Source organism: Ciconia boyciana, chromosome 1 (assembly GCF_034638445.1).
Source record: "Ciconia boyciana chromosome 1, ASM3463844v1, whole genome shotgun sequence".
Classification (NCBI taxonomy): domain Eukaryota; kingdom Metazoa; phylum Chordata; class Aves; order Ciconiiformes; family Ciconiidae; genus Ciconia; species Ciconia boyciana.
In genome coordinates this window covers 158,839,379-158,852,931 of record NC_132934.1, presented here as the reverse complement: position 1 = coordinate 158,852,931, position 13,553 = coordinate 158,839,379, and the positions used below count along the sequence as shown (strand labels likewise).

The 13,553-nt window shown below is 40.3% G+C and overlaps 1 protein-coding gene across 1 annotated transcript; it reads right to left on the bottom strand.

The window, feature by feature from the left end:
* Nucleotides 1-124: 124 nt before the first annotated feature.
* POGLUT2 (protein O-glucosyltransferase 2) lies at nucleotides 125-12,143 on the bottom strand. Its single transcript, XM_072849913.1, has 10 exons — nucleotides 11,727-12,143; nucleotides 9,271-9,476; nucleotides 8,648-8,853; nucleotides 7,794-7,871; nucleotides 3,769-3,941; nucleotides 2,485-2,722; nucleotides 1,698-1,907; nucleotides 1,245-1,334; nucleotides 602-706; nucleotides 125-393 (listed from the first exon to the last, which is right to left on the bottom strand). The coding sequence occupies exons 1-10, from the start codon at nucleotides 11,903-11,905 to the stop codon at nucleotides 376-378; spliced, it is 1,503 nt and encodes a 500-aa protein (XP_072706014.1). The 5' UTR covers nucleotides 11,906-12,143; the 3' UTR covers nucleotides 125-375.
* Between the last annotated feature and the right edge of the window lie 1,410 nt (nucleotides 12,144-13,553).

Genomic DNA, 13,553 nt, shown 5'->3' with positions numbered 1-13,553 from the left:
AAAAGATGACAATTCTTATCTGCCCTTTTTTTGCAGAACATGCTTGTGAGTAGACTCAGTATAACAAGCATGAGTAAAAAGTATCTGCATTTCCAAGGTATCTATCTCAGGACAGTAACACATGACTGATACAAATACTGTTTTTATTTAAAAAATTATAAAAATGTTTTTGAACAAGGTTTATCTGCAACCACTGTATGATAAAAAGGAAACAGAGGGTGCTTGGTTTTCTTCCATATGTAGATCATGATACAGTAAACTTCATAATATCCACTGACATTATCCATTGGCATTTTAATCCAAATTTTTCTTCTTTCCTTAAGAAGGCATTCTCAATGTAGGTAAATATCCAAAGAATTATTTTATTTCTTTCTGTCAGAGTTCATCTTTGGCCTGTAGTCAAGAAAGAAGAAACATTTTTCAGTTAATTGGAAACTCAATTTTTAACTGTCTAGTCCTGCAAGTACATTAAGAAATATTTCTAAGTTCAATAGGTGTTCATGCTCTGGTAACCAATACCATGGGCAATGACTGTTCCTGTTTGGCTGAATGTGAGCTGAAGACATCTAGCACTTTACATTTAACAATGTACGTACTGTACCTTTTTTCTGTGGCAAGTACATGGAAAAAGGTCATCATCAGGCTGCTGCACTTTCTCCATCCCATCTCTGATTTTTGGCTCACTCACTTGCAAGCTGGCATACTCCTAGTTTTAAAGAAGGAAGGTATCATTAATTCATAAACGTGTTAGATTGTACATCTGCTTGTAAATACTGCACCAGCTCAGCTGAGTAATTCTGTAAAAACTCTGGGGCTACACAATCTGTTACTCCATACTGTGTCACAGACAGGGTAAGCAGATACTTAACTGCAGACAGGAGCCCCTTCGGGTGCCTCACTGGAGTTTCGGTATGTCGGTGCTAATGCACAGATATTTTCAGCTGTGGTTCACAGGGTGTGCGTCTGATGTGGAATTCTTTGATCATTGTGGGCAACATATTCTTGCAGATTAGACCAAGATTTATGGGATCCGATTGCTTCTCTCAAACCGCCAGCGTTGTCTTAAGGGGTTTCATAGGAAATAACTGCATGCAATGTTTGTAAACCAACTGAACTTCTTAATTGCTGCTGCTTGCTTTGTGGCTTCAAGTACTGGACTGGCCGATTTCCAGCAGCTCCGTGACCCTGAATTCTTTTTGTGGGATTTCTGTTTTTGTGGTAGTAGCCGTTAAAAATATACTAACCTGGAAAAGTTTGAAATAGTAACAAAAAATGTGATCTCCCATGAGATTGTTTCTTGCAAATTCTTGTCCAGATTTTGCGATATTTTTTGCCTGTCAAAAAAAAATTAAAGTTTTTTTTTAATTCTCAAAAAATAGTAGTTATTTCAGTATTGATTCTGGAGTTAAGTATAGTGTTGACAGTTTAGGATAACTTACTTATTTTTATTTAAGCATTCTTAATTTTAAAAGTAAGGCATTCTTATGAAAATACTCGTATTTTTTCCAAAGTTCAATTTAATGTCAAATTAAGGGCAGTATTATGTATTTTTTTAAAAAATGTTTTTCTTATTTGTAGAGTTGATGAAAATAATTTTTAAGTCCTTCTGACAGACTTTTTTGTTTTAAAGAAATGCACTTTTTGCTCTTTCTATTTTGTCTAGAAACATTGCTGAGTACTTCTAAATGTGTCTTTACCTCTTCATCATGCTCTTTTGCCCACTGTAGTTTTTCTAGCAGATCACTTAGGTCACTTTTAAATGGAATATAATGTTTCCATGGCTGCAGCTCGTTATAAAAATGCTCATAGTAGATGGAGTCTTGCTTTAGCACCACACTGTTTCCTGCTAGTAGATAAGGCAATCTGTATGCTGCCACTGTGCCATCAATATTAATTTGATATTTATACTGGAAAGAAAATTACCATAAGTTATTAACAAACAGAAGATCAAAGTAGCTTGGTTAGGTTATATTATTCTGAGGGCGCTGGTATTACTGACTTGCTGATAGTGAGAAATGTAGGATTGGCTAGGCAAGCATCAATGTTTAAGTAGCTTTTATTATTTAGTTTGGAATTCATCACAATGCAGGGTACACAGAGATGCCCTCTTCATCAATTAAGTTCTCCGGAAATTCTTAGACGCTCATCCTCGGATGTGAGGGTAGATGTGCCACTTCATCCACTGATTTTCCCACTATGTTAGTTATGTTAGTAGTCCTGATCGCTGAATCAGGAAAAAGAAATAAAAAGGAACTTGGAGTTACATAGATTACACAAGGTTCTACAGAACCTTTAGATGTAAATCAAACATTATTGTCCTCGGTGTAAGAGATACATAGCAGTTAATCCCACTGGAGGGATGCCTATTCATGCTTGTTATTGGTGTTGTGCTGAAAAACTAAAAATCACTTTAATATATACAAAGTTATTTGATAATCGGAAACAACGAGAACCTAATTCTATGAAAAATGGTTAGTGGCTTACCTTAAAAAAATCAAAAAATGAAATGTGCTTAACAATGGGGCCATAGAGGCTTTCATCATGTTTAAAAAAAAAAAAGTTCGTGAAAGCAGCATCTATGATCTCTGGGTATTTTCTGCTCAGTTTTACAAGCTCAAGCCTCTCTTTGCGGCTGTCACGTCCTCTCCAGAATGCTGTGGTATTCTTGTCTTCCCATGATGGGCCAGTATTTGCTTGAACTGACATCATATCCAAACTGACTCTGGAGGAGAAAGAAGTGATTTAATAGTGAAGCCTACTGGAAATTTTTTTAAGTGCAATTACTTAAAAGAGTTTACACTACCAAGAGGTAAATACCAAGGATGAAGGTAAGTCACGAGCACACCCGTATATGTATTGTATCAGCATTTGTGCAGTGATAAAAATAGATAAGGAATGTCAAGTTCACAGGCCTGTGGCAAGACAGCACCAGTTCAACGACAACATGGCGCGTGGAAAGAGCACCTGTCAGTTGTCATGGAAAAAAGTGGCTAAAAGTGGATATGGTTGCCAGACAGATGAAGGTGATACAGGGTAAAGCAATAGCTGATAATGGTGATGAGGCGGTCATGATAGTCCAAGGTTTTTATGTAACTAGCTTAATACAACATATTTCACTTCCTTTGCTAAATGAAAACACATAAATTGGGGGGCCAGGGGGGAGCAAATTTAGGAAAAGTCTTGATAATAAAGACAAGGAACCTGAACTGAATGCAGAGAAATTATAAGCTCAAAGTGGGTAACAAAGATCTCTTAGAAGCTGGCTTTGTAGTGTTTCAAGACAGCAACAGAGCAGCTACGAAGGCCAGTTATCATCAGCAATCAAAGTGGGAGATGGTAGGTCCTAGGTCGAGAATTCTGGCTACGTAAGGCTTTAAAAGGTACAGAAAAAAGATTCTAGGAAAATGAGGAAAAAAGAGACCTGGCCAGTTGTCAACATGTTCATGGGGGGGAAACAAAGCAAACAAACAGAATACCTACCCGTGAAACATTCCCTCTAAATGTTGTTTTCAGTGACTTCACCATGTTTAGATTAATTTTGACTTTTGAAATGAAAGTGTGAAGTATTTTAATATATGTCATTTACGTTACATAATACATAACTTGGTTAATGCTAAGATATTGATTATGCAGTTATTGCCTACCTATTGAATGCCCATGTCTCAATAAATAAATAAAGAGTAAAACAGTTAATATATGGTTAATACAAATACCTTTTTGGAAGATCATTCACTGTGAATTTTGTGAAAATTTTAGGCAATTTCTTACCGTCCCATAGTCTCCAAAACTGAGTCTGTTAAGTCATATGTGGGCATGACAATGTCTTTTGACTCACTGGACCCACACCATGAGAAGATGGGGTGCAGGTTCTGTGGGGACTTCTTTTTCTCCAGAGGCCAGTCTCCCAAATTAACAAAAAATTCTACATCTGGCATTTTCACCTAAACAGAAGGAAAGTAGGCACAAATGCATTTTAATACAAAGCAGTATTCTTCTGCTGGTATCTTGCATTTTGAAAACAACCTCACTAAGAGAAAAAATAGCCAGGTGTCTAATATACTTAATGTACCTGTAATAAACTGTTAAAGTTTAGAAACATGTTAGAAGTACTGAGACCACAGAGTAAAGCCTACAAGACAATAATTTTTTTTTGAAAGATTTGCACAAAGTCACATAAATGCTCTCTCTTTTTTTTAAGGGATAGGAACACCCCAGTTTAGAGGATGGCTTCTTGTTATACTTTACATGATTGGCCACACAATCTTTGTACCAGGCTAGCACTGGGATCTAGTAAGTGATCGTATAGTTCCAAGGTAAGTTGAACCACCTTGTTGACTGTATTGAAAATTGCTGTTAGGTGGTAAATTAGTTTTCTGTCACATCAGTGAACTGATTTGCCCTGTGTCTGCACGATGACTAAATCCAACAGAAGAGAAGTAACAGAAATGAATTATTAATTCTTAAGCGTAATGTCCTCACTTATTTAAAATAGTTGGTGGTATGGAACCATATCTGAAATCATTGTCGCAGCTAAAAAGCAAGTAAAATACTGTTGATGGCCAGGAAATGTTATAAAAACAGGACAAAGGGCATAATTTTGCTGCTATATTAAACTTTGATGCACCCCCATCTTGGGCACTGTGTGTGGTTCCGCTATTTGCAAACAAAGCAAGCTATGATAGGGATGGACCAGCTGCCTTGTGAGGAGAAACTGAAAATGGTGGGACACTTCAATCTGGAGAGCAGAAGGCTGAAGGTGACATAGGGTTGAGTTTTACAGAACCCTGAAGGCATGTATAACGTCAGTGCAGAACTGATGCCGTATCTGTTCTTAGTTCACACTCTTCATGACATTAATTTTTTTAAATTACAAATCTCCACTACATCCCCCTTAGTTGCCTCTTTCAAAGCAAAAGAATCCTAGTCAAATTAGCTCGTCTTTGCATGTCTGAACAGCTTTCTTGCTGTGTAGTTCTTTTTGAGAAAGTAAAATGAGAACTGCACCATTTTCACAAGATAGGCATATCACAGGTTTTATACTGTAATATAATCTTTTTTTCTTTTGTTTTTGCCTCCCTCCTTAGTAAATCTTAATTAGGTATTTGACTATTACAAACATCTGATTCTTATACTGGCATTTTGGGAAAACTGTTGGAATGACTCCAAGATCTCTGTCCTATCTACTAACAGATAATTTAGAGATCATGACTGTATGTGTGTGATTAGGACATTTTGTTCAAGTGTTATCGTCAACTATCTTAATATCTACATGAGAAAATGTCTTCTCTGAAGAAAGAACAATTATGAAGGTTAATAATTCTCAAATTAAAATATACATATATACATAAAAATAGAGTTTAAACATATTGCTGACTCCTCATCGTATATATGCATCAAAGCATTTCTCCTCTCAAGCCCCTTTATTCTTCAGATCAGAATGGCTGGTCACAGGCTAATATTTCAGGATTCTTCTGTGGCCCAAATAGGTTTCATTAAGTAGGTTTCATTAATTTAATTTATCTTTATGGACAGAGATAGAAATTAAAAATTTGCCAAATATCAAACACCCTTCTAAATGGTTGAAGATATTAGTCTCTAACTTGACGACACAGGAAAACCTTTGGCAGAGACATCCAGAAATTCTAAAGATGGAGACCCAGAGCAGTACTTTTTGTTTTCAGTATACAGACTGACAGAAAAGGTTTTATTGTGTACCTTCATTTCGAAGGGGGGTTGGCTACACGTTCTAATTTTCAGCACTAAACTTTACTAGTACAGTGCCATCTAATGGTTATAATGGACATAGAAAAGCTACAAATTATATTTTATCTACATCCTCAATGGCAGAATCATTCAACAGGTTAAATCTTCTCCAACCCAATAGATCTGTTGTCTTTCAGTGGCACTGTCTTAATAGAAATTCCTGCAGTATTTAATGGAGATGAGACAAATTGTGTTTTCTAGATCTGTAAACAGTTTCTGTCTTTGGAGTTAGCAAATCTTTTCCAACATTTAGCATAAATACCTTCGATGCACTTTAATTCCAGTATTTCTTGTCCAACACTACTGACACTGAGAACAGCTTACTTCCATCTTCCATATAACAACCTTTTAGATCATTAAAGGCTACATTTGTGTCTTCCCTTAGACACTGTTAGGTGAAACAATCCCCACTTAAATGAATCTTCATTTGTATGTCTAGTCATTCTTACCACTCTCCTGTGCAATGTCAGTAATTGAACAATCTTTCTTGAAGCATGACACCCAAAGGCAGACACAGTAGCATAACTGATCCATCACTAATCCTGAGTATAGTGGAAAGATTATTTTACATTTCCTTCATGTGTTTGTTCTGTTAATGTGTGTGTTTAGCTTTTAGCAACAGCATGCCACTGTTGACTCATGTTAAATTTGTGATACTGTAACCTTTACACTTTTCTGCAGAAAATAACCACTCACTCCCTATTTTAAATAGGTGTCATAAGGATATGTGTAGTATCCTGCCTTTGTGTAGCATCCTGCCCTTGTCACTTTATTTTATGCATTTTTCCATACAATTTCTCTTGTTAAGAAAATTTTTAATTATGATTCTGTACTGTGAGATGCTTGCAGGTTCTTTAATTTTTGTTATCTGAAAATTCAATAAGCATATTCTCTAGTCCATCATTCAGTCAAAATATAACTAAGTTTTTAAATGGGGACTGAACCTAGGACAAATCTCTGAAGAATATATTTGTGACACCTTTCACTTCTCTGGAAACACTGGCAACTATTATTTAAGTAAGGCTTTTCAAGCAGGTTACAGTAGTTTCTTCTTGGCAAAGTTTTCCTATCATCCTGTTTATGAGAAACTTGTGAGACTTATCCTCAAAAGCCTAACTAAAATTAAGATACCTGACATCAATACAGGAAGCCTATTATCTTGTTATAAAAAGAAATTATATAGTTATGACTTATTTTTTATGATAAATCCATGTTATTCCATACCAATTATCTTACTTTTCAGCTGCTTATAAATAATATGTTTATTTTTTATTAGATTTTTAAGGAATTTTTTCTAGGTGAACAACTCCATACTTCAGTAGCTCCTCTCTCTTCTTTCTCTCCTTTTTAAAAGGCAAAGTGCTTTGTCTTTTTACAGTCAAAAATAGACATTAACTCAGGTATCTTTGTATTTCTCTTACTACTCTATTTACGTAATAATCACGTATTTGTGTGTGCTGAAACTTCAGCCCTGCTATATTCTGTCACTGTGTACATAATGGCAGTTTTTTTCCAAAGTTTCCCTAAGAAAGAGTCTGCATGGTGCTCTTTGCTTGTACATCAAGGGAGTTTCCCCACATGCCACCTGTTGGGCTTTTGGTGCTCTTTCTCAACCCCTCCCGTCTTGTTTTCAACATATGGGATTTAATGGAGAATGATATACATTCCCTGTTTTTTTCAGTCATCCTGTAAAATGTACTAGCAGAGACAGAATTTTCTATTAGATGCTACAGGACGATTTATTTAGTCTATAGAAAAAAAAAAAACCCACACTGCCCAAATCTATCAAACTCTCCTATAAAAGCCTGCTATTCAATTAACACTTGTGATACTCCATACACTGATCAGATAGCATTCTAGAACATGCCAACTTCAAACAAGGAAAATCCGTCTGACCTTTCCATTATTAATCAAAGAACAAGAAGGGCTTTTTAACAGAAATAGCAACAAATATGCTGAGGTATATTTGTGAAGCCCAGGCTTCTATAAATTAGGACGTATAGAATAAATGACTGTACAGATGTACTCACTTTTCTTGTCAAAGAAAGCAGTATGGCATCCATGAAAATTCTGAAGCCAACATGTTCCCCATACGTTTTTATATAAACCTGAAAATAAACAAAGGTTTTACTGGTCTGGTGTTTTCATTTCAGAGAATGGCTGGCACAGCTTAGAGCTCTTTTAATCACTTAACTAGTGAAACAGTCAGACAGGTTGTATGACTGTATAGATTTATCAATCAGCTGGGAAGCTTTAGAAATCTCATCTCTCTAACTCATCACAAAAAACTGACCAAAAGGAAAGGACAAGCTTTGCTTGCTTTTAGAGACGCTTTAGGTCTGTCTCATGGAAACAGAAACTGGTTGCCTGTTTCTGTTCTGTTTCATTGTTCTCATTTCCATAAGAAACTCTACCGAAGTCAGTACAGTTTTGTTAAAGAGAATTGCAGCTCTGATCCTCAGTGGGGCTAAAAGTGGTATTTCTTTACCTCAGGATTATGCACAACATAATTTATTGATGCATGTCAAATTAGATGATCGTGACACTCCACAGCAATGTTACTCAGAGAACAGGAAACTGAATTAGCATTTAGGAGACTTGGGTCTGTGCCCAGTACTCATATTGATTGCTTGGAAAGTAATTTGCCTGCGCTGTGCTTCAGTGGCTTCAGTTGCAACATGGACAAAAAGCATGTTACAAAGTAGGACAGATATTGTTGAGCTCATATACAAACTGCAAAGTATTCAAGGACAGAGAAGCAAGCAAAGAAAGTTTCTTAAAGAACAGACTACAAGAAGCCTTTCAACTGGGAACAGCCAAACAGCCTAGTTGTACGACTTGCCACCAAATCCCCATATGGACTTCAGACCAACCCATTCTGTACCTCGTTATCTTTGATGGTGTAATGACACAAACTCTGTCTTTGTCCAAACCTCTGTGGAATTTCTTTTGCAATCTTATCTGGATCAACAATGGGAAAATTTGCTAGGTCTCTTTGAATCTGTGGAATGATTTGAGGGCAGTTCATCTCTTCCAGCCATGCACTGCTCTCCTCCTGAGGGCAGTCACAGTTTTCATGGTAAACAGGTCCTACCAGGAACACAATTATTATTTTATTTTTAATAAGTCACACTATTGAGCTATTGAGATCACAAAAAAGGGTCAGGCACTGAGCATTCATTGCTTAGGGCCAAACCTTCAGCAACTCTAAATGGACATGTTTGAATTTTTTTTATTCCAATGGAGTCATGTCAAGCTACATCAGCTTCTGTGTGAGCCCTCTACACATATTTGCTAGGCAACAGCTTCACCGCATTTGTTTCTTTTTATTATTTTGAATAGTACATGCAGGACACTTATAATGAATCCATAATTTCAATGGGATTTGATAGTCCGGAGAAGGACTGAGGTCCTGCAGAATGCTATGCTAATCATAGAAGACATTCTGGGACACAGTTTGTGAGAAAAAGCCGTGATAGGAAATCTGTGTGTGGTGCTGCTTCTTACCTTTTAAAATATATGGAGACTTTGCAACATGTTTATCTCCAGTTTTGACTTCTATCTTCAGGTTTTTGTAGCTTGCATACATCCTGTATCTTACAAGGAAGGAACCATCTTTCCTGTCTAAAACTTGCACACCAACCCGAGTGAACTGTTCATCAGGAGCAGTGATCTTCACCTTGAATGCATTTTCACCTGGTGATGAAGTAAACCTACCCAGAGAATAAGTGGGAGCTTAATAAAAAAGGAAACACACAACAGCTTTCTTAGTCTGATCCATTCCTTTTCAAGTTGACAGACTTCCAGTGACTTCACTGAGCCATGCTAGGTCTTTATGAGCACATCCTAATGTTCACAAGCAAGGCATGATTTTTCCGAAGAGAATTTTGTTAGGCTACCTAAAACATCTCATGCTGTTAGAAGCATTAGGTATCAAGAAGGTTCCACTCAGATACTCACGAACACACCTCCAAAATCACTTGGTGCCCTACATGTTGAACAGTGTTGGAAATATGGTCTTTGATTATATGGGAACAGAGCACCTTTAAAAATCCAGCACAGCTCTTGATTAGTAGTAGCTCAAGTGTAAAATGATGGGAAGAGAGAGCATGCAGATAAATGGATCTTGGTAGATATATCTTGGTGTCCTTGTCCTGTAGGCTGAGGGCCTGTCCTGTAGGGACAGGACAAGGGGCAACATTTTTAAACTGAAAGAGGGTAGATTTACATTGGATATAAGGAAGAAATTCTTTACGACGAGGGTGGTGACACACTGGAACAGGCTGCCCAGAGAAGTTGTGGATGCCCCATCACTGGAAGTGTTCAAGGTCAGGCTGGATGGGGCTTTGAGCAACCTGATCTAGTGGAAGGTGTCCCTGCCCATGGCAGGGAGGTCAGACTAGACGATCTTTAAAAGTCTCTTCCAACCCAAACCATTCTGATTCTATAAAAAAAAGACATACTAGAACAAGCTTTAGTAAGTCTGTTATCTTACATACAGAAGCAAAATGTTTCCAGATTACTTTATTTTCCAGGTATTCTTTAAGGAAGTAAAGAATGAAGTTAAACTTCTTAATCACTATGGTAGCTCATACAGGGGAAAAAAGAGGATATTACAAATGCCAGTGTCTTGGTAGAGAAAAAACATTATAGTAGTATCACGTAATTCAATGTGTACTTACGACATTTTGACATTAAATTTCACCACATACCAATCATAGAAAAATCTCCATAAAACCAAACAGAATAAATTTGAAAAATCATGAAGTTATCACATATCATTGAAGTATTAACAAAGTTGGCACAACCGAAATGCTTATCTGCCAACTTTCTTCCACCTCTTTAAACACTGTCGCAAATATGTAGGGACAGCTTGGGATAGAGAGAGAGGTGGTGGGAGTGGCTGGACTAACGGATTACAGCCCAGCAGCCTGGTCACCTTTTCTGAAACTTGTCCAGACATACTAGAGAGCTGCCAGTTCAACTAAACGCAGGAAATATTTACTCCCCAAAATAAGCTGAATTGGCAGCTTCCAGACTTGCACGTGCCACGGTGCATGTAATCTGGACAACCTGGATGGAGCACTCTGAGCTCCTATCTAGCTTGTATGGTTAGGGTTTATTTCCTGTAGAAATGGAAAGACATGAGTGTCCTCCGAAAACTAAGTTTACCTATTTCATTCCCACGAAGTTTACCTAATGGCCGATAGAGTAATTCCTAAATGACTCTACTGATCTTGTGCCTACGCGTTTAGGAGAAATACTGATGGTACTAACAGTGGAAACAAGCAGGACACCTGAGCAGGTATATCATAAGTTAAATATATTAGTCATTGTTAAGGTTTTGACAAAGCAGAATAAATCATAAATTGTTAGTTGGACTAATACGTGTGTTTTGCTGTTGAACATTTTCATCCTCTTTTCTCATCTCATCCCCTTTATTTGATAGTTAATTGATACTTGATTTGATACTCCTAAAAATATTAATTAGCTTTTTCTAAGTGATATACAGAAAAAGTCACATAGGGAACCTTCAACCTTCCCGTTCTACAAGAAAATCCCAAGTACATTTCTGCCTAAAAGGTGAAAGTGGTTCAGCTGGGACGTGGGCAGGCAAGGTCAGCCTCGCCGAGGATGGGGCACTGCTGCGATTCAAGGCGGGGAGGGAGCAAGACACTTCGCTCCCTCACAAGAAACCCAGCAATTACGATTTGGACCCAGGGCCCGCAAATATTTAAGGGGCTGCCCACCGTGGGTAAAGTCGCACACCCACGCACCCGCGGGGGGGGGCTGATGCCTGGGGAAGGGCGCGTAGAAAGCTCTGCCGCTCCCCCCCGACTCGTTTCCCGCTCCTGACCGGGAGGGGGTCGGTGGGCAGGGAACGTGACTTTTTAACCCACCCCTCAGATCTTTTTCTGCCCGCGATCTCCGTGAAAAGCAGCCGCCGTCGCCGCCGCGCTTACCTCTGCCCTTCGGCGTCCACGGCCTGCACGTAAAAATAGCGAGCGGGGAGGGCAGCCTCCGCCCGCAGCCCGGGCCCCCATACCGCGCTGCGCTCGGGGCTCAGCCGGCCGTCCCCGCCCGCGGCGGCGCCCGCCGCGACGGCTCCCAGGGCGACGCAGAGCGGCCACAGGCCACGCATTTACAGCGCTTCCCCGGACGGAGAAACACCGCCGAGGCGCGGGAGGGAGCGCAGCCGGGACCTTCCTCCTTCCCTCACGGCGGCACCGAGGAGTCCCGCCTCCGGCGCGGCTGCATGGGGCGTGGGGGGGGATCGCGGGGCCGCTGCCGCCCTGTCCCTGCGCCCGGCCGCCGACTCGGCTCCTGCGGGCACCGTTCCCGCGGCGCCTGAGGGGAGCGGGGCGGGGCCAGGCGCTCGCCCGCCACACCCAGCTGCTTCCGCGGGGGCGGGCGGCGCCGCACTTCCCGCGCGGAGCGGCGCTGCTGGGAGGCGTAGTCCGGTTCGGCGGGCGGCGGGCGAGGGCCCGCGCCCGGTTGGTGCAGGGCTGCCTCAGCCCCGCAGCGGCCCGGCGGCTCCGAGCGGCCCAGAGGCTTTGCTGGGACCCACCTCAGAGGAAGGGGTCTGAGGAAAACTGGCTCGGCCCGCGTCTCTGACTTACGCATTCGGACGTCTCGGTGTCGCTGTTTTCTCCGTGTCATGAGCTCAGGTGTCCCCCCGCCCCGTTCGCTCCATTTCCATGACGTTAGGGGGAGAAATAAAGAGTTTACAATGGGGAAATTGAGTTTTCAAAATCCTCCCCAGAGCCGCAGAAGCAGGTGCGTGGTGTCCGGTAGCTCAGGTCACCGTCCTGGGTTGCCTGGAGCAGAGGTACGAGGGCACCTTGCCAGGCCCCTGCCATGGGGCCATCGCCCAATGCGCGCCTTGGGTGGTTCAACGGCCCTTTGTCTGTCAAATGATCCAACCCCAGGTTGCAGAAAGCTGGCATGAAACACTGATGCTGTCCTTAACTACATACAGAATCACAGAATTGTTTAGGTTGGAAAAGACCCTTAAGATCATGGAGTCCAACCGTTAACCTAGCACTGCCAAGTCCACCACTACACCATGTCCCTAAGCACCTCACCTACACGTCTTTTAAATGCCTGCAGGGATGGTGACTCAACCACTTCCCTGGGCAGCTTGTTCTAATGCTTGACAGCCCTTTCCCTGAAGAAATTTTCCTAATATCCAATCTAAACCTCCCCCGGTGCAATGTGAGGCCATTTCCTCTTGTCCTATCACTTGTTACTTCGGAGAAGAGACCGACCCCCACCTCACTACAACCTCCTTTTCAGGTAGGTTGTACACACATACCCAAATGCTTTTATTTGTCATTTAGCTACAGAAACCTCACCAAAATTAAGGCTTCTTTGTGGGAGAACTTCAATCCTAAAAGGTATTTTTAATTTTGCTCTTTATTGCTTTTCTCTTGTTAAGGCAAACAATACAGAAAATTGAACCTCATCATCAAGGAGTCATGAATTTCAAAGAGATTTTGTATTTTGCATTTTTAAATACTGCAAATACATTTATAGAAAAGCACACAAAAAATCACTTGCTTTGAGAAAACTGCAAGCTGAGAAAGGACCACTTGGGTCAATGAGCGTAGTATTTTCCAACCAGCAACCTCATTACAAAATGCCTTAAAAAATTATCAAGCTCCAACTTTTAAAGGCATAGTTTTTGTCTCCTGCTGTTCCCATTGACATGATTCTTCAGCACATTCAGCAGTTAGAAGACTTGACATTTCCAATTTAAAAATTCATGAAGGCCCTATTTTATATCCATG

Excerpts from the sequence above, each read along its gene's own strand:
- POGLUT2 (XM_072849913.1), bottom strand. The coding sequence starts at position 11,905 with ATGCGTGGCCTGTGGCCGCTCTGCGTCGCCCTGGGAGCCGTCGCGGCG. Across the intron at positions 2,723-3,768 it reads GTTTTGGAGACTATGGGACG|AGTCAGTTTGGATATGATGT; the intron begins GTAAGAAATTGC and ends TTTCTCCTCCAG. Across the intron at positions 1,908-2,484 it reads CATTTTTTGATTTTTTTAAG|TATAAATATCAAATTAATAT; the intron begins GTAAGCCACTAA and ends TTTTCTTTCCAG.